This window comes from Mobula hypostoma, chromosome 26, assembly GCF_963921235.1.
Source record: "Mobula hypostoma chromosome 26, sMobHyp1.1, whole genome shotgun sequence".
NCBI lineage: Eukaryota > Metazoa > Chordata > Chondrichthyes > Myliobatiformes > Myliobatidae > Mobula > Mobula hypostoma.
This window is the reverse complement of record NC_086122.1, coordinates 20023810-20044840: the sequence shown is the minus strand read 5'-3', so window position 1 is coordinate 20044840 and position 21031 is coordinate 20023810. Positions and strand designations below refer to the sequence as shown.

General features: G+C 39.1%; 1 protein-coding gene across 1 annotated transcript in view; it reads right to left on the bottom strand.

Annotated features, from left to right (window-relative positions):
* csmd2 (CUB and Sushi multiple domains 2) overlaps positions 1 to 21031 on the bottom strand; it is a 2031293-nt gene that overhangs the window by 6431 nt on the left and 2003831 nt on the right. Inside the window, exons 65-69 of the mRNA XM_063033882.1 lie at positions 19455 to 19520; positions 19195 to 19356; positions 16741 to 16853; positions 13894 to 13981; positions 10887 to 11025 (exon numbers count right to left, since the gene is read on the bottom strand). Coding sequence (XP_062889952.1) covers positions 10887 to 11025; positions 13894 to 13981; positions 16741 to 16853; positions 19195 to 19356; positions 19455 to 19520 — 568 coding nt within the window. The remainder of the gene's footprint in view (positions 1 to 10886; positions 11026 to 13893; positions 13982 to 16740; positions 16854 to 19194; positions 19357 to 19454; positions 19521 to 21031) is intronic.

Below are 21031 nucleotides of genomic sequence, written 5' to 3'. Positions count from 1 at the left end.
CCAAGACCTTGCTTCTCACATTCGCCAGGGCCCTGTTTCCTGCTTTCCCTTTAAACCAACCAGAGCCCTACTTCCCAGGTTCTCTTTCAGTGGGCAATTTATTATACAGCCCTGTATTAGCTAAAAAAAAACGGTGAATTAAAATGTGTTGGGGATTAGTAGATGTAATAGACGTATATTAATAGATGTCTGGAATATCTGCCAATTCAGCACAATCTATGTCCTGGAGGTGCCAGATTATTGGAGTTTTGAATTAAACACATAAATCAGTCCCCATTATCTGTCACTTTCAATGAGTGTGATTCCAATGTAACAAACTCTTGCTCACAATACATCGTTCATGATGTGGTTATAAAACAGAAATATTTAACTAGACCAAAGGTAACTGATTTCCATTTATTCCACTAGACCTACCATCCATACTAACCTATGTACAGGAAGTAGATGGACACTATGGATCCCATTTTTAACCAGATCTATTTTGGCTGGTTGGGAATTGGTGAAAGCATGAAGCTGGAGGCTAAAAAATAAATTAACTCCCATTTAAATCCAACTACTGACTCCTCAGCTCTTCAGGATGGGAAGCTGGCTGGAAATAGAGGGAGGTGCATGTCAAAAGGAGAAAAAATGAGGCACTAGCTTTCATGGTTGATCTGCAGAAGCCATGTAACTGGGAAAGGACAAGTCTTTCCTTCCAAGTCATGGAGGGGGCAAGAGGAAATTAAACCTGCATCGTTAGGCCTCCTCCTTTTTACTTACTACATTGGGTGGATGGCATGTTAGTCAAACTATTAGCAGCTCCTGACCACATCTCAAAGGACCATGGTCTGATCTTGATCTCAGATTTGTATGTCCTCCTTGTTCCCCAGTTACCCTGTGGGTGTCTGTCAGGTTGTCCGGTTTCTTCTCATACTTCGAAGCAGTGCTGGTAGTTTAATCAATTACTGTGAATTAGCCCTCATTGTAGGTGGGTAGCAAATGAAATCAAGGAAAGCTGATAGGCATGTGAGAGAGAATAGATCACGGATGTACAGTAGCTGAAAATGAGGCCACTGCCATGTTTGTGAGCACCATAGATCTCATCGGCTGAAGGAACTTAGTCTGTGTTTGAATAAGTAATCAAGATAGGTTTGATGGGAAGTTAACTGCACTTTCTGCCAAGATACAATTGCATTCTGTTCATCTGAATTTGGCAATAAAAACTCCCACCAGCATTATTTAGTTCAGTTCAGTTAAAATGTTCATGTTGGTTCTTGGCTGTTCCAGGGTAATAAGGGTTAAAATCCGCCAATTCTTTTCATTTTCGTTCAGTTCAGAGTGGAGTATTAATGGAACTGTTTAAAAGAAGTCTGAAAACAAACATTCAAAACTGTTACTTAATATTCTGCAACATACCTAAGCAGAATAAATCACTCCCGCTGGATACAAGGAATCAACTGTATTTGTCACACAGCAGGAATGGTAAAGTGCATCTCATTACAGATCGGTCCAATTCCTATTTATTCTCATCATTCAGTATTCAAAGGAGGGACTGGCCATCTCCATTGCATATAATTTCCATAATCTACACACTTTATATCTAGAGTGGATGGACTCCTCAATGTCAGAACTTCCATTCAAAGTAATCTTTGTTTCGCTATCTCCTGCAACTACATATGCACCCAATCATGGCATACTGATGAGTCAGATATACTGCAGTCAATCTTCATAAACAAGTGGGATACATTCCATGTACAGTCAGTAACAGCAGAGATGGTTCAGTTATATGAAGTTTGCCTTCTATTCATGTGCTCCGGTGGAATTAATCTATTATATATCCTTTCAGGCATGCTGTGCAAGTTCATCAGCCTGTTATCTGCAGTGTCTAATGCTCCTGTACAACTCAGAAACCACACACTGCAATCATAACATAACATAACCAATGATAAAAATGAATTCAATCAATTTCATAGTGTGATTCCATGAACGAAGATGAACCTCAAATCTGATATATTGGCATAAAACTCTATCAGTCTTAGGGAGAGAACCTGCTTTTCTACGTGACTGAGCTAACTGTAAGTCTAGTTTGACTATATGAGACTCATACATGTAAGATAAATGGAACTTGAAAGGGTGCAATGTAATTCAAAGGATGAGTTGATTATTGTAACATTCATACAGTGCTTCTACAGGTTGTTTGGAAGTAACTGTTAGCAATAACATTACTTCATCTTATACTTTAAAAAAATATTTTGTTGTGATCTCCAAAACTAATATTGGACTTCATATTAAATAGGAATTTCCTTAGCCAGAGGCTGGTGAATTCATTGTCACAGATGGCAGTGGAGGCCCAGTCATTGGGTATATTTAAAGTAGAGGTTGATTATTAACGACAACAAATTTACAGGGAGAAGGCAAGTGAGTATGGTTGAGAGGGATAATAAATCAGCCATGATGGAATGGCAGAGCAGATTCCATGGTCTGAATAGCCTGATTTTGCTACTATGTCTTGTGGTCTGAAGTTCTACACCATTGAAATGGATTGATGTTGAAATTGGCACTACCACGCACTGAGTTATCAAAACAAACTTGCACGTCAGAGATTCTGTCCCATTAAAATATATGATACTTACAATTAAGTCAACTCTGATGTTTGTCACTTCCCTGCATGGTTGATTGCGAGTGACAGCTTAAGTTAGAACACTCAGCAAAAAAAAATGTAGCCTCCTGCTTTTTGTATTCTTAAATGTCTTGTAATTCAACTGTCCTTCCAAATTCCTTCGAAGAGTTTGGATTAAATTGGCAATCTGTCAACAGGCTTTTTATAGACAGAGTATCATAGAACCATATAGCACAGAAACAGGCCTTTCCGCCCGTCAGGTCCATACTGACCATCAAGGATACAGCTGTACTAATCTCATTTACTGGCACTCGGTCTGTAGCCTTTTGTGCAGTCTTCTATCCTAAACCTAATTAAATTAATTTGATATCTGGCTGCATGTGTTGAAAATAAAATACAGGACTAAAAAAGACAATATTATTTAATACAAAATACACTGCCTTGATTCCACCTGAATATTTTAATGAATCCTCCATACCGTACATCACACAACTTAATAGATGCAGTATTCTACTTTTGCTTCTTTTACCATCTGGAGCACTAGTAACTGATTAGTGTTGTTACTCATTAAGTTAAGTAACAGAGACAGAGCTACTTTATTAAAGGCAGACAACCTTCCATTGATGCAGGAGTTCCCAACAAGGGGTCCATGAACTCCTTGCTTAATGATAGGGGTCCATGGCATGAAAATTTTGGGAACTCCTACATTAATGGCAGTGTCTTGTGTAACAATATAGGAAAACCCCACATTACAGCCATATGGATAATAGAAATTCACCCTTAAAGAATCACAGAAAAATTGAGATACAGAATAAAATTTTCTCTCATGGAATTAATGTGTTTATTTAGTTATACTTTATACTTTATTGTCGCCAAACAATTGGTACTAGAACATACAATCATCACAGTGATATTTGATTCTGCGCTTCCCACTCCCTGGATTACAAATATTAAATATTAAAAATATTAAAAATAATTAAAATTAGTAAATATTAAAAGTTTAAATTATAAATCATAAATAGAAAATAGAAAATGGAAAGTAAGGTAGTGCAAAAAAACCGAGAGGCAGATCCGGATATTTGGAGGGTACGGCCCAGATCCGGGTCAGGATTCGTTCAGCAGTCTTATCACAGTTGGAAAGAAGCTGTTTCCAAATCTGGCCGTACAAGTCTTCAAGCTCCTGAGCCTTCTCCCGGAGGGAAGAGGGATGAAAAGTGTGTTGGCTGGGTGGGTCGCGTCCCTGATTATCCCGGCAGCACTGCTCCGACAGCGTGCGGTGTAAAGTGAGTCCACGGACGGAAGATGGTTTGATGTGCTGCGCCGTGTTCACGATCTTCTGCAGCTTCTTTCGGTCTCGGACAGGACAACTTCCATACCAGGTTGTGATGCACCCTGTTATACACAATATTTTTCCAACTCATGTTTCTAGAAACATGTGCAGATGCTGCAAATTCAAATTATGGAAAATCATGGCACAGACCATTTTCTAGGAATGCACTCCTGCTCCCATAATACAGGATTGCCTGCACATCAGAGAGTCATAAAATATAGTTAATTCATTCTTTTTCTATATTCTAAACCGCTTCCCTCACAATGCGGTCCTTCCTTAAAACATCCAACTTAATCTGCACTTGTCAAGTCACTCAGCAGCTCTGTAAACAATAAACATTTTGGAGATGGTGAGCTCTTCCCTGGAACTGTGAGTCTCATTTTCTGCATCAGTATTACCTGCCCCCCGGGCTCAGTGGATATCAGTTCACCACAGAGCACATTAGTGGTCTTTCTACTTTTTTGCCTTCCCATATTTGCATCTTCATTTGCCACTTCTCAGCCCAGCTCTGCGACCTATCAACGTCCCACCGTGACGTACGGCAATCTTTTACATTATCCACAACACCGTCGACCTTTGTGTCATCTGCAAACCTACTAACCCGCCCTTCACACTCCTCATCCAAATCATTTATAAAAATCACAAAGAACGGGGAATCCCTGAACCTCACTGGTCACCGATCTCCAGTCAGAATACGCTCCATTCACTAGCACCCTCTGCCTTCTGTGGGGAAGCCAGTACTGAATCCACACAGCCAAGTTTCCCTGGATCACAGGGCTCCTGAGTTTTTGAATGTGCCCACCCTGGGGAATCTTATGAGCACCTTGTTAAAATCCATATAGTGTACAACCGCAATTCTACTTTCCTTATCCTGTGATAGTGTAATGCAAGCTAACGTAATTTTTTTGCTTGAACAAAATCATGACTTTGGCTCTTAAGAACTCCGGGGAAATTCTGTGGGAATTCCCCCTGTTGAAAGGGAGCCAGAGGAAGGTGATCAGGTGGTATGCAGTGCAGTCGGACTTAAACATCATTTGTTAGGACAGGATTTTAGACAAAAAACAGCTTAAAAAATGAAAGTGAAATATCTGCCAGGGGCCTAGTGGTTAGCATAATACCTTGCAGTACAGGTGACCCAGGTTCAATTCTCGCAGCTGCTCGTAAAGAGTTTGTATGTTCTCCCCATGACTGTGTGCTCTGGTTTCCTCCCACATTCCAAAGATGTAGCGGTAGGTCGGTTAATTGTAAATTGTCCTGTGATCAGGTGAAGATGAAATCAGGGGATAGCTGGATGGTGCAGCTCAAAGGACCGGAAGACCCTATTCCATACTGTATCTTAATAAATCAATCAATAAATAAAGTATTGCAGATGGGTCAATCGAAATTCTTGTCAGTAATGTATAACTGGTTGAGAAGCTGCCTCACATTTTCAGCCTCCTGGGTTTAATCCTGAACTCCACTGCAATCTGTGTGCTATTTTTAAACTCTCAGTGATTGGGTGGGTTTCCTCCGTGTGCTCCGGCATCCCTCACGTCCCAAGTATTGGGATTTGGCAGATATATTAGCCACTGCAAATTGACCCTAATGTGTTCGGGTGAGAGATACAATCTGGGGAGGGAGTTGATGGAATGTGGGATGAATAAAATGGCATTAGTGTAATATTAGTGTGAAGGGTGCATGATGGTTGGAGTGAAGAATCTGTTTCTATGCAGTTTGACTATTATACACAGCACTCAAATCTCAAGCACGTATATATAGCTAAGGCTTTAGCTCAATACTGTAATTGTAACCGTGCTAGTTTGTAAATCTGGTGGGAACAAAGAATGTTGAGAAAAGTGAGAGTGGAGCACCACAGGGTTGGGGGGTGGGACAGGTGGCATAGAAGGCGCACCAGAGGTGGGGGTGGCGTGAGTGTAGATACACTCATCCACGAGACACCAGGCAAGGTCATTTGATTCAAAACAATTGGTTTTTTGATCATTACAGAATGTCTTTCTTGTGTTTCCCGTTCCCTCCTCTCTCTCTTCCCCTTTTCCCAATTATGATTCCCTGTTCCTTCTCCCTTTCCACTCTCAGTTCGCAAAATAGACCCATATCAGAATGGTTTATCATCGCTCTCAGATGTCATAAAATTTGACTTTTTTGGCAGCAGTACAGTGCAATACATAAAATTACTACATAACTGTGCAGAGGTCTTAAGCACCCTAGCTATCCATATGTATGTCTAAGACTTTTGGGAGAACTGTACCTCTCCACCAATTAAAGAAGCTCAGCTCCTCCTCAGGAATGACAAGAGTTCTCTTGAGAAATACCAGGTATAAGGATTATACCTCCACCAGTTTATTTAAAAGAAAATTATTGAACTTAGTTTAAATGCTGTATTCTTGACTTTATTTTCAAATTGTATTTTTCTCTTATTAAGTACATTTTACAAGTGCAGGATAGGATGCTCCTGATCTTTACATATAGCTATGAATTATTTTGAGTTGCTTTATGAATTGGTTAAGATAGGTGTGCTCATAGTAGGGTGCATAAAAGAGCTTCTTGCAGGTATGAGTATTTTGATACAGACATTTACCTTTTAAAAGTAAAGGTGAAATAGAACTGCAGAATGGTTACTGCAGAACAGAGTGAGCACAGTTGGAATTCAGAGTTGATCTGAGCTAATTAGAACAAGAAGATGTAGGGACCTTCACATTTCAGTAGCAAATTGCCCCATTGTGAAGATTTGAGCTCATAATTGCATTGTCAGAAGATTCTAAATGATTCAGTACCATTCCATTTTATTCTGATGGTTTGCCCGGTTATGAACTTCTTCCAATCCATCAGTTAGAATATTTGGTCTTGCTTTATGCATTCTCTCTGATCCATCTCAAGGTCATTGCAATGTGTGGTGCTCATATTTAATACTCAAGAGGCTACGCTAAATCTAATGATTTAATTAGTAGAGCTACTAGTACTTGATGTTTCAATCCCTATGGTAAGTCAGCACTCTCGATGTTGGCAGTGGGTTTGGAGTGGTGACAAGGAGAGAGGGTAGGAACGTCATCGGGGTCATCAGGTGGGCACCCTCCTTCTTTGACGTTTCATTGATAAGCCCACGACGTCTCCAGAGGGCTCAACGGTGCTACCTGGCGTCCCAGATACACCCCCTCAGTTCCATACCCTCCTGTCTTCATCTTGCAGCCCAGTTGTTGCCTTTCCTTTTAATCCAAATCCAATTTCTGCTTTCTTCTGCTGCGTTTGACAAGGACTTGATTGCTTGTTGGTGGGAGTGACCCCTCACCCCCATCTTCTTCAGTAGACTAGATAGTATAGTGTGACCCATACTGATGTCTGGTGATGTACACTGGATATTGCATCTTCTTGCTTTATACTTGTGACTATGAGGCTACATTCAGCTCCAATGCCATATTTAACAACAAAAACATCCAGGGATATGCTAGGACAAGCTCACAGGTATTGCCATAATACTCAGTAGAACAACACAGAACACCATAAAACTGAACACAACAAACAACAAAACAACAGTAAATACAAGCCCTGAGGATGCGAACACTATGCCTCGAACTCCAGTCTTACCGGTTCACGTACCCAGGGGATCACTGGCCCTTGTTCCTCCTGACCTTATGGAACACTGATTCAGGAACCTATCGACAACTTGCTGACCCTGGGGGGCGGGGGTGTGATCCACTAGCCAAAATCCACGCTGCTCTGCCAGCCCAATATCAGACTATGGATGTTTAATGTCCAACATTGTTGACTTTCAAGCATGGAGTAGGGGCTTAGACTCCAGCTTGACCTCTAATTCCTGCATGTCCCTGTCCCTGAACATTAAACTAACACACACTTTCCCCCTCTGTCCACAAAACCATCTCTACATACCTAAATAAACTATGCGTAATGTTGCATCAGGTTCGCAGGTCTGGCAAGTGAGACAGGAAATGCACTGACTTCGAATAGGTATATTAATCATTTATATACAAACAGTAAAAATTCGACCAAACATTCATGTTCTCCAAGTTGCAGACACTACAAAGCTGAATATTCAACAAATGTATGTACATTCAGCATACTTAGTTAAAAGTGCACACAGAGCATACCTTCCCAATTGTCATGTGCATCCTTGCTTTAAACAAAGGCAGAGAGAGCTAGTCCCTTCCACGTGCTATTTTATATACCCAGGATATATGAAACTGGACACCAGGCAGGTAAGCAGTAGCACGTTTGTAAACTAACCAATCACACTGGAAGCAGTTTTCAACAATCAGAATAAGGCACACCCCAACAGGACATTATGAAACTAAAAAACAAATTTTAAATGCCTTGTCCAGCTTCATGTTTTCAAGATCAACATTCTGATCCATTTCACTCTGCTTCTAATAAGTTGAGTTTTCTCCCATTAGATCAGATCTAGTGGAAACGATTATTTTTATCTGTATCAGCTTGTCCTTTCTCCTTTCACCCTGTGTTTTAGGAAGGTCCATTCCCTAACTACTTCTATGTTCAAGTATTTTCAGCTCGGCCTGTTAATCAGACTGGTTGTAGCCTCCATAAACTTTCCTTCAATGTCAGCAAAATGAAGGAACTGGTCATGGACTTCAGGAGGAAAGGCAGAGTAAATGCCCCTGACTGTATCAATGGTGCTAAGCTGTAAATAGGTGAGAGCATAAGAAATTCCCAGGTGTAAATATCTACAATTTGTCCTGGTCCAGCCTTGTAGACACAGTAGGGAAGAATGCACACCAATCCCTCTACCTTCTCAGAATGCCAAGGAAATCTGGTATGCTTCCAAAGACTCTCAATGATTGATACAGACACACCATACAAAACATCCTATCTGTATACATCACAGCTTGGTATAGCAACTACTCTTCAGAAGACCTGAAAAAATTGCAGGAAGTTGTGAATACAGCTCACTTTATTAGGAAACCCAGCCTCCCCGCCAACAATTCCCGCTGCCTCTGGTAAAGCAGCCAACATAATCAAAGGTCCCTCCTATCCCAGTTCATCCTCTCCACTCTCCTTTCCATGGCTGAAAATATAAAAGTTTGAGAAAGTGTATCACGAGGCTTAAGGGCAGCTTCAATCCCACTGCTATAAGATTCTTCGACAGGACTCAAACGCTGAACATGAATCTGATCTCTCAGACTAGCTTGACATGACTTCTGTTGGTTATTTGTCTTGCTGTACTACATGTTCTCTGTAACCACAACACTATATTTTATATTCCGTTTTTTTTTACTTTTTTTCCCCTTTTTTTAACCTCTAGTTACTTATACATGGAATGATCTACCGGGACAGCATGCAAACAAATGATTTTTACTGTATTTCAGTACATGTGACAATAATACACTGCCAAAAACAAATTGTATTGCAGTATGCTCAGGAGTGCATGGTGCAGTGGTAGCCTCATCTGTGATAATAAATTGATGATCCCCCTAAGTTATTTTACAAATACTCAAGGGATAATGGACAAACAAGATTAATTCCTGTTCTGTTTCAATGGATTTACATGTTTGTGGGAATTTGGAATCTGCCCTATTGAAATAATCTTTCCACAGAAAAATAGAACAAAAATGGATGGCATCATACATCACAAATACCTCAGCAGATAAAACTGTACCAAAAGGATAAAGATCCATTCCTATTTACTGCATAATGTAATAAGGGCAAAGTAAATTATCATTAGGTGGAAATGACCTCACATGAGACTGATAGAAGCTTAATACACTTCATGGCATTTACCTGCTCATTACGTTAATAGAGCCATTTTGACTTACTTATTTTAAATAAACGGCGGGAGGAGAGAGAGCAGCGCCGCACGTGCGCAGCCCTCCGATGAAAAATGATATCGTATCTGTTAAATAGGGGCCGTGGACAATTCTGATTTGATGGAGACGGACATGAAAGCACAGAGGATATATCTGGAAAAATTTCTGAGACGCTTGTTCGCTGCTGTTGTTACTGCACAGTCAGGAATCTTTCGGAGGGAAGACCTCAAAATCCCAGGCCTTGCCTGCTTTTGGCGACCGAGAAGGAGGTCGAATCGTTCGGATAGAGATGGTGCTCAGTACTCGGTGTCGGAGAGCTGATTAGAGCTCAAAGTTTTCGGATGACTCAGAGTTGGACTGTGGTCGGGCATGGCAGGGAGAGTGTTTCTTCCTTCTCTCCGTCTGCGTGAGATATGGGACATTTGAGAGACTTTGACCTTTTACTGTGCTCATGGACTTTTCTTCATCAAGTTATGGTATTGTTACACTGTTGTAACTATATGTTATAATTATGTGGTTTTGTTAGTTTTTTCAGTCTTGGTCTGTCCTGTGTTTTGTGATATCACACGGAGGAAATATTGTATCATTTCTTAATGCATGCACTACTAAATGACAATAAAAGAGGACTGCATGTCTTCATAATCTAAAGAAAATGAACTAATGCCTTTATTTAATAATAAATAGCGGATTCTGACCACTTTTACTTCAACTGCTAAGCTCTACTTTTGTGTAATAATTTCCGTCCCCTATCTCAATGCTACTGCCTAAACTCTTTAACAAGGCACTCTTCCTGTGCTCAGCATGGAAAAGTCAACAAACTGTCTGCTAATAATAACCTAAAAGTTCATCTGCGGAAAGCACATTATTTAAAGTAGACAATACTTCTCCTGTTACAGAATGTCATTCCTGAATTGGTCTTTGCCCAGTTTATTGATAGAGTCAGCAACAAGTACTCCTAAATTAAATGCATGCTGCATTTCCAAACAGGTGATCTTTCTCTCTCCCAATCTCAGGAAGATACCACCCATTGTAGGAATGTGACTTTTCCAATCCAACCCAGATACTGTAAAAACACACACATATGACTAATAGGCCAAGGCCAACTTGAACTAAGAACTCTCAAATCAATATGACCCTGGTCAAACCAGAACAATTCTCCCAAAGTCACCTTTCAAGCACTCACCTGTGTTTGTAGAGATACAATATAAATCCTGCCGTTATCAGGGCAAAGAAAGGCACAAGGATGGCAACTGCTACCGAGCTGCTGCTGGTGCTCAGGTGGTGCCCAATGGAGTCGGCCCCTGCTTCCAGCATGTGCAGATCTGAATAAATCACATCAAGTTAATTGCATGTGCAAGAATCAGGCTTAAAAAAGTAACAGTAAAATATAAAGCAAAAATACTTTGTGAGGATGCACTCTATCTCTCATAAAAGTTCATAGACTCAAATAAATGCCAGCATTTTACAGGTAATGCATATAGTACAGCTAGCACATCTGTATGGAGCCCACATACTGTAATTGTTACAGTACAGTCTTCATTATAAACAGTCATATTTCCAGATTTCATGTAACCAAAGTGAAATTCTCAAAAGGAACTTCATAAGTCAGGGCACAAATTTCTTCCATCCTTGTAAATATCCGGTTTGTGCAATGGGACTTATATCAATCACACTGACAATGATTGTACATTAAGCAAAAGATGTTCCAAACAGTTGTACAGGTCTTTTACTGGAAAAAAAAGATAAAATATTTTGCATTTGTAAGGGATATTCAATCTCAGCAAAATGATGAAACTAGTCAATGTCTTCAGGAGGCAAGGCAGGGTGAATGCCCCTGACTGTATCGATGGTGCTAAGTTGTAAATTGATGAGGGCATAAAAAATTCCCAGGTGTAAATGTCGCCAACAATTTGTCCTGGTCCAGCCTTGTAGACACAGAAGAGAAGAAAGCACACCAATCCCTCTACCTTCTCAGAATGCCAAGGACATCTAGTATGCTCCCAAAGACTCTCACTGATTGATACAGACGCATCATAGAAAACATCCTATCTGTATACATCACGGTTTGGTATAGCAACTATGAGTAAATGAGAAAATCAGTAAATACGAGATTGGGAATGAATGATGAAATGCATAAGGAGTCAATGAGTGAGCACTGGGTTAAAGGATTATGGAAGTATAAGAGCAAAGAAAGTTCCAAGTAAGAGTAAGGAAGGAACTGAATGAGTAAGTGAGTAAGGTGGTGAAGTCAATCACTCACTCAGTCCCACAGCAAAAAAAAACAATTCAGAAAAATCCACTGGAATGGAAAACAATGAAAAAGAACACCTCATCTTATTCTAAGCTTCCTAAAATACTGGTTAAGGAATTCCATTTAGATGATTGGGTGCTGAGCTAAAATGTCTGGTCATTCCCAATGCAATGCAGAACTGAGTCCCACTGCTGGAGCCCATGTGGATTCCAGAGATGGAGCAGAGTGACTAATTCAGTTCTATCTGTCACTCAGTAGGCCTTGGACTATCCCTGAAGTCAATGGCGGAAGGAGGCAATAGTAACAACTGCAGACGTCTGCACTTAATGAGATATCAGACCTTGCTGGCAGTTTCTTTATACGTTAAACACAAATATCAGAGAACACCATTAGCTTTATTGCTGTTTCTATAGCAGCACCTACACCAATATACTGTAAATACATGACAAAAGAAATAATAGGAGACTCGCATGATATCACACCATTTATAAACTTTGGATGATCCAAGATGTTTTGCAACTAATTAGGTTCATTTGAAGTGCAAACATTATTCAAATATAAGAAAATTGGCAGCAAATTTATACACAGAAGGATTCCAGATGCAGCTGTGTAACATTAAATAGATAATATAGTTTTAGTTGCTTGTTGTGGGCCAGTAATGCTTGTGATAAAAGGAATAACGCTGCTACTGAATATTTATTAGAATTTTTCTCAAAGCAAATCCTTATCTGATGCAATGATGGCTGCAGTGAAGTACAATTTTTGGCGAGGAATCAATTCATTCTGGTCAACATTACGAAAAAAAACGTTAACAAGCAGAATTCCTTTGAAAGCAAATCAGGCAAGATGTGAAATGAACTTCTGTTCACTCGTTTCCAGGGTGTTACTGCAACTGAAAATCACAAATGAAATACAGAATTTTACTTATTCTGTGACATCAAATCACTGCTTCTTATAAGAATCTTCCATTTTCAATGAATTCGGTCTCAAAAGAATTTTCCTCGATCACACCTTACAGGAATTAAGTTTGTTTACCTCCTGTGCAGGTACTTTCAAAAGAAGTTTGTGGGAAATATAAGAACAGTTTAACTTGGTGTATGCCCTCATTGCCAACTCATTTCTGTAGCAACGTCTTTAAGGATCTCTCAGGCCATGTTTTACTAACTCCGTTTTGTGCTTCAGATTTTCTCACTAGGATTACTTAACAGGGGAATGGTTTTATTGTTAACTACTATACAACAAGCTTGCATGCAAAATCTAAAAGATTTAATCCTGTGGGTCTTGAGATGGATTCTGTCAGATTTCAGAATTACTTCTTAGGTCAATGTGGCTTCAGATTTGCAGAATTACAACTTTAGAGGACAAAATGTCCAGCTTTAGCACTTTTCTTTAGGAAGAAATCAGCTTGTCCTGCCCCAACCAACTAGAATGGTCTATTTAAGTATCCACTCTATTGGGATAATTTTCTCATTTTAAATTCTTCACAGCAAGTACTGTCCTTTTGGGAATACAAGTCAATTGATGTAAATCATTTTGCAACTATTCAAAATGGACTGTTGACGAATCATGAGAAATTCATGTGCTCTATTTTTGATAAATTTTGGTTCTTAAGGTTGTTGGCAAGAATGAGGTCATAAAATAATCCAATCCAACCTTGAAATTCCCCAGGTGATTTTTAGTCTGATATTCTTTGCCCAGTGGCTGAAACATCCTCAAAGTGCAATGCAGAACAGAAGCAGATGGTTATAAAAGCCCCTTGGTACTCCTGTTAGTCTTTTAGTGAAGATATAAAATTCTGAAGAAGCACTATAGAATGAGGAGGCCATTGACTTTATGAACATGGGTCATGGATCCAAAATCATTATAAGCCCTTAAGAGGTTCAACACAAACTAATGCACTTATTAGATTAGTTAAAAAGTATGGAGAAGGTCACATTACCTATTCTTTGGAGACCAAATTGCCCAAAGTCCTTGCCTCGAACATATCCCTGGTACACAAATGTGTTGCCTGAAGGCTCAGCAGAAACCTAAATGATTATAAATGAGGTTAGTCACCCTATTAGTAATCAACATTTCAAGGGTATTTACAGAACATGGCCCTGAATTTCCTAACTAAGATGGGTCTATTGTGGAGCAGAACATGCGCCTATTATGTGCGACTCTCCGATGTTGTGAGCTTTGATGTACTTCACACAATGCAACTGCAGTATGATCATCAGGTGAGATGGAATGTCTTACAAATGTTCTGTGTGGTAAGTTAGGTGGCAAAGTTGCTTAACAAATATAAGAGTGTTCTGTTTTCTAATACATTGATTTACCAGTAACAATGAATGAAGTAGGAAAATTATTATTTTAGACTTAAATGCAACACCCACCAGAAAAATCATTAGCCATTATGTATGTTAGTGGTGCATTGCACTAACTATTTGTTTTGTCCTATGAGCTTGTTGCATCTTGTCCCATTTTAATTTAGGAAGATTTCTACATTGCGTTATCAAGACAGTCACCACAATCACTTGAGGAGTTTTAAGCACATGGTATTCTGTGCGTGTTTTTTGTTCTGAGTGTTTATTCAATCCTTCATCTGATCCCATTCCCACAGATCTTTTGTCTAATTCCACTTCCCACTCCCCCGTGACTCCTCCACTCTATTCAGAGACAAAGGATCCACAACTCATCCAGATTCCTGTGTGTTTCTGTATGCTCCATCCTTGTAAAGCACCATGATAGGAGACAGTCCACTTCTCTGCACCTTGATGGAATATGATTATGCTGACAAACCAGATCACAACCCACCTGCATTAATCATCATGGTAGTTACTTTTGGTAATCATAAAATTAAGCCTTTTTAGGTACAAGTATAGATATTGAATTCTTAAAATCTTAAAGATATATATGAAAATTATTGTTTTATGAAATTATAACAATAAAACTAATACATATCCTTAAGGATTTTAAAGACATTTTTTGCTTTTAACAGTAGGTCATTCACATGGGATTGAAAAGATGTTTAATAATAATGTTCTTTTTTGTGATAAATGTGTTTCAGCTATGTTTTTGAAACCTCAGCTGCTATTACTCCTAAATAGAATATTTGTTGTTGTTGCTGGAAGAAAAACATTCCAAATTTCCCAATTGGACTTGTTCAAATGAGATTTTATTCTTGGCCAGTAAGTTGAACATAACAGGGCAAACATGTGATCTGGAAAACTAGCAGAACTTTGATTGCTGTTTGTGCCCTCGAACTTTGATTGCATTTGGGCATCTGTAGTTGCAAGATTTTATAGATGGAATTAACCACAACCAAGCAAATGAGATGTCAGGTTTGCACAGAAGGCATTGACTATACAGTGAAATGACTGGTGCTCAGTTTATACAAAGCTTCTCTGGTGCTGTTTTGGGAATACTATAATGATGAAAATACCAGATTATTCAATGGCTTCCAACTTTTATTTATGCTATGGACCCCCTACAATTTACCAAGGTGTCTGTGGTAGGTACCACTTGATCTAAATATTCACTAGGGTTAGAAAAGTACTCAGAATTGAGAAAGTGATAAATGTGCCTTTTTCTTTCCTCGGCAAAGAATTTTGTGCAGAAACTTCAAATATTTAAAAAATAGGCTAAATTAATTTTAAAGGTTTAGCAAATTTGTTTCAAGAAGATTTCACTTGTACATTATCTCTAGTAGATGAAATGGGAAGTTTCTCATCTTATGTCATCAGGTCCATCGAGCCAGCTGCCAAAGAAGCAATCCTATTCGTTCTATTCCCCTGAGCTAAGTTGGAAGAAATCCTTTCATATTAAGGGTTACTTCGTGTAAAGTGTTTTTACCTGCTACTACCGCAGCAGTGACTTAAGCATAAGTTAAATGTGACAGGAAAAAATACTTTAGTGGCTAAAAGGACTCAGAGAAAGATTTTGTTAATGGGATTCATCAAGAGTCTCTGGTGGAATACCTGGCACTGGCAGAAATATAATGAGACATATGGCAATAAATATTTCACAATTAATTGCAGGCATCTCACTGTAAAGCCTTGATTGCTACCTCCCCAGGGGTATTAATATGAGAGAAATATATACTACTTTACAGGTATAGTCACATGAAAAATAATATCCTTGTGCGAAGATGAGTTCCTTTAGGGCTTCCATTTGAAAGTTGATGAAATTTAAAAAAGAGAATAGACATAAAATGCGTAAAAGCATAATAAAACATCTAAAGAACATAAAAATTAAATATGGAAAGTAATGATTATCTTTACGTTATATACTGATAAACCAATCATCTCTTAGTATATATGACAAATGTAGCTTCATATCTTCCTATCAAGTGTATGAATTAATTCTATTGCATCTTCATCTTTGTGAAGAACCATGAGAAGTTGAGGTGGATTTTCAATACTGGGCTCTGCCCTGAGATGGTTAAATTCTTCTACATTTGCTTATTGATTATATAAACAATTATTAACTTCTGTTATAATTTGGTAATCAATTGTCTTTAGAATGGTTCAGCAAAAAATATTAGACAGTGCCATAAAGTATTTTCACACCCATCTGATCTCCAAGTCTGTACTGTGAGTTGAAACATGCCACTTTTCAATCCCGACCTGTCACATTCTCAAGGCCAGAAGAGTACATAGTGCTGACAAACTGATGGAGATCTAGGACTACGACTTAGCGGAGAGAATGACAGGTACATTCCTATGTTCCTGTCCAAACTGCCTCCACAGCACTTTAACCATGACACTAGGATCTTGAAAGAGAGAGGTGGCTCATCAATACTTACATATCCATCCAGTGCCAGGTTGTCACTTTTAAATTTCTGTACAAATATTTCAACAGGACCTCGGATTTTATAAAGTTCAAGAAGAAGATGATGCTCCCCCTTTTTGTAGAAACCTGAAAGAAGTAATTACACTAAAAATTAAACAAATGTAGTATTTCAGTTTATCATTGTCATTCTTGAAGCTTTTGCTTTCTGGGAAAGTTGACTTGGGAGGAAGTCACTCAAGTAATAGTTCTTAATTTACACTGCTAGGTAAAAACCTCAACACCAATTGTGCAGGATGGTACAAGGCTTAAAAAGAATCTCAGAGAAGATGATCAACATGAGAAATAATGACTGCACGTGCTCACTTTTCTGCAGAAATACTGGCAGGTCTATACAGAGCTCCATGTCTTGACTTGCGTAGCCATGCAGAAGTTCAGATTTGCTGAATGAATAAAGAAGTTCTGACCTATTGCACAGCTGATTGACATGGAATTCTTCCTTGGACTCACGTGGACTCCAATAGTGGAGAACACATTTCTACAGTCTGTTGGTATTTACACTAGAAATGTTCCTAGTGAAACTCCACTGGCTAGAAGTTCTGCAGGAACAGTGAGCCCATTCATTTCAGTACCAAAGGATATCACTGAGGCACCTAATTAATATGCAGCAATTATAAACATGTGCGTTTGGACAAATGAATGGCTAATGAAATATGGAAAGGAGTACACACAGTTTTTCTTCACTCCTAAACATGGATTTTTATCTTCTTTCTAACACCTGAGGGCAACATTTCTCCTTCATCCCCCTATGCTGCCCTCTACTCCATACCCCTCCTTTACCAATCCCAACCGTCTAAGACAACTTGACCTCTGCTTCAATTGACGCTATAAAGTATGTGGTGGAAAATGCTTGCAAAATGTGGTGAGAAGTTATTCTGCATCAAAATTCATTCTGTTGACAGCGACTTAGAAAAGATCTCTTAATTCCAGTTTAACTTGGGGAGTACACATTTCCATAAACTACAAATGAAGTTGAAGATAAATTCTGAGTAAATTAGAGTTATTGCGAAATAATGGCTTATGACAGCGGTCCCCAACCACCGGGCCGCGGACTGGTACCGGGCCGCAAAGCATGTGCTACCGGGCCACGAGGAGACGATATGAGTCAGCTGCACCTTTCCTTATTCCCTATCACGCACTGTTGAACTTGAACGCACACAAGGTCATTACGCACATGAGGTCATTACCCGCGCGTCATCCATGTCAGCGCAGGAAGGAGATCAACCCCTTGAGCTTGTAAATGACGGCGGGCTGAAAAGTACGTTTGACATAACATCTCTGCCAGCATTCCAGATCAAAGTTAAGGCTAAATATCTTGAGATAGCCACGAAAACACTGAAAACGTTGCTTCCGTTTCCAACATATCTCTGCAATGAATGCAATGAAAACTAAATTGCGGAATAGACTGGACATAAGGAACTCCCTTCGAGTATCGTTGTCTTCCATCACCCCTCGATGGCACCGTCTTGTTGCAGGGAAATAAGCCCAGGGCTCCCACTGATTCGGCGATATTGGGGTGTTGCAATGATTTTATATGTTCATATGGGGAAAATGTGTGCTGTGTGTTTAATATCCAAACATTACTTAAAATGTTATGATGCTATTGACTTATAAGTGACTTATCACTATATTCATGCGAGGAAAATATGCGCTGTGTGTTTAATATTAAATTCGTTAGATAAATCCTTTTAGAAATGAAATTGAGTGTATGAGCCACTTGTAAGTGATTTATAGTTCTTATCACCTATATTCCAGTCGTCATTAACCCCCCTGAACAGAATCGCCAAAAACGATTTGTAGAAAAAAAACGGCACGTACACGCGTGCGCAAATCACGCAAGCGCACTGGTGCCCGTGCAAAGCTTCATGGACATGGTAGTCTTCTCGGGGTAAACACAATGTATTTGACGGTTACTCTTGTCCGTTGGCAACCCTACTACCCACCCCAGTCGGCCGGTCTGCAAGAATATTGTCAATATAAACTGGTCCGTGGTGCAAAAAAGGTTGGGGATCCTTGGCTTATGAAATCTAAAGATGAGGTTGCCATAAATTTATTGTCTGTTGTTTGTGTAAACTAGCACCAAACTCCAGTTCCGAACGTCAATGGTTTTGATATTCACGCTTAATAAAATTCAAAAACTGGGGTTTATCAGATGGACTTCATTATATCACCTCCCTGTGCATTCAACAGGAGATGAATTTTAACGTCAGAAACCTTTAGAATCTACTTGAACAGAAAGTCAATTTTATCTATTTTGCGGGATGCAATTTTGACTCAGTTAGATTACATCCCATTAGAAATAATTCAAAGAGGTTTTCTTCATTTGATAGGAATGAATATGAAGTCTCCCTTTTAGTGCAATGTATTAAAAAATAACCAGAACCGCAGTCAGAATTATTTTTCCACTTACCTGTCAATTTAAGCTCGACTCCACTCTGATCTAAAAGGGTTGCCATGACTTTACTGGTGGACAGATTAAAGCTGTTAATTGTTAACATGACTGGCTGCCTCTTCCCCAGATATTCATATGAACCTTTCCAGAGAGAATTGTGGGCAAAGACATTGGCTGGAACTGCCAACAATGAGAAAAATAGATTAGAGACAATTGATCACACAAACAAAGTCTTTAAATGCTTTAAAGATTTGTTTCTATTTCAGCTGTTAACTTACCTGAAAGTTTGCTACTTGTTATTTCCTTCACTGTCCCCATTGGACTTCCACTGGGCCTTGTGTCTGCTGAACAAACACAAGCAAGAAAATAGTTGATAACAATAATATTTAAGGCAAATGTTGGATACTGGTTGTAAAGACAAGACTGAAGGCAATGAATCTGGCTGTAAATAATTTAGTCCCGAAATTATGAGGATGTCACAAACTCCAAGGTCCACTCCTCTGCAGGGAGAAATATGATAGTGTATTACTGCAGGCTGCTCTATATGCATGTGGTATCAAACAAAGTGTTTTGATAGCTGCAGAGGGAGACATCACAGATGTTTAGAAACTTTAGATCAAATAATGCAAAGTTCCCATTCGTAGCAACTGAGAATATTGCTCAGACCTTTACTATTGCGAAGGAATTAATCTGCAGTGGAACCTTTTGTGGTAATGGTGCACCAATCAACAAGGGATCCCCCGAATTAATCCTGGCCTAATCATGGAGCACTTTACAATGACCAATTAACCTACCAACTGGTAAGTTTTTGGAGTGTGGGATACCTGGGGGAAACCCACACAATCACAGGGAAAACGTACAAATTCCTAACAGCTGACAGCAGGAATTGAACCTGGATTGCTGGGACTGTGAAGCTTTGTGCTAATCAGTATGCCGCTATGCCACCCCATATGCTAAACCAAGCCTTGCCTATCCTGCCGGTGGATGTAGTAGGTTCTATCATGCAAGGGAAGAGGATATCTGTTGGATTCTTGCTAATATTTGTCTCTCAACCAACAGAAAGATTTACCGTGCACTAGGCACACTTTTTGGCTGCTACTCTTCATAACTTGGTTGGTCTACTTGCCTACATTGTTAGAATGACAATGCTTCAAAATTAATACACTGTTTATGAAGTATTTTGGAACGTATTCCAAGGAGCTAAATTGAATCAAGTTCTCTCTTTACCACAGAGTGCAGCTTTAAGGTAATATGATTGCACTTCAAGTGATTGCAGATTGCTTACAGATATCAGCAATACTTTATACTTTATTGTCGCCAAACAATTGATACTACAACTTACAATCATCACAGTGATATTTGATTCTGCGCTTCCCACTCCCTGGATTACAAAAATTAAATATTAACAATATTAAAAATAGTAAAAATTAGTAAATATTAAAAATTTAAATTATAATTCATAATGTCACAATTGTTGTTTCCATGAATTAGCACTTGAATATTTTCCAAAATCCTCAGACTTATCTGGGCAGTAACATCATATTGGATAACTTAGAAACATAAGAGTTAGAAGCAGTTGTAGGCTTTTCATTCATTTGTGCTTGCCCTGTGAATGAATGACATCAGGGTTCATCTTTTACCTCAGTCTGCTCACCTGTACTAATCTCAGGTCTACTGAATTCCTATAGCGCACAAAAATCTCTCTAAAATATAGTCAGCAAATAGCCAACAATATCTTCATGGCTATGGAGAAGCTGAGGTGTTGATGGTATCAATTTTGAAAGTTTCAAAGGAGAAATTCAATTTATAAAGGAAGGTGAAGGTTAAGTGTCTCAGAATGCTTTCTTCCTGTGGG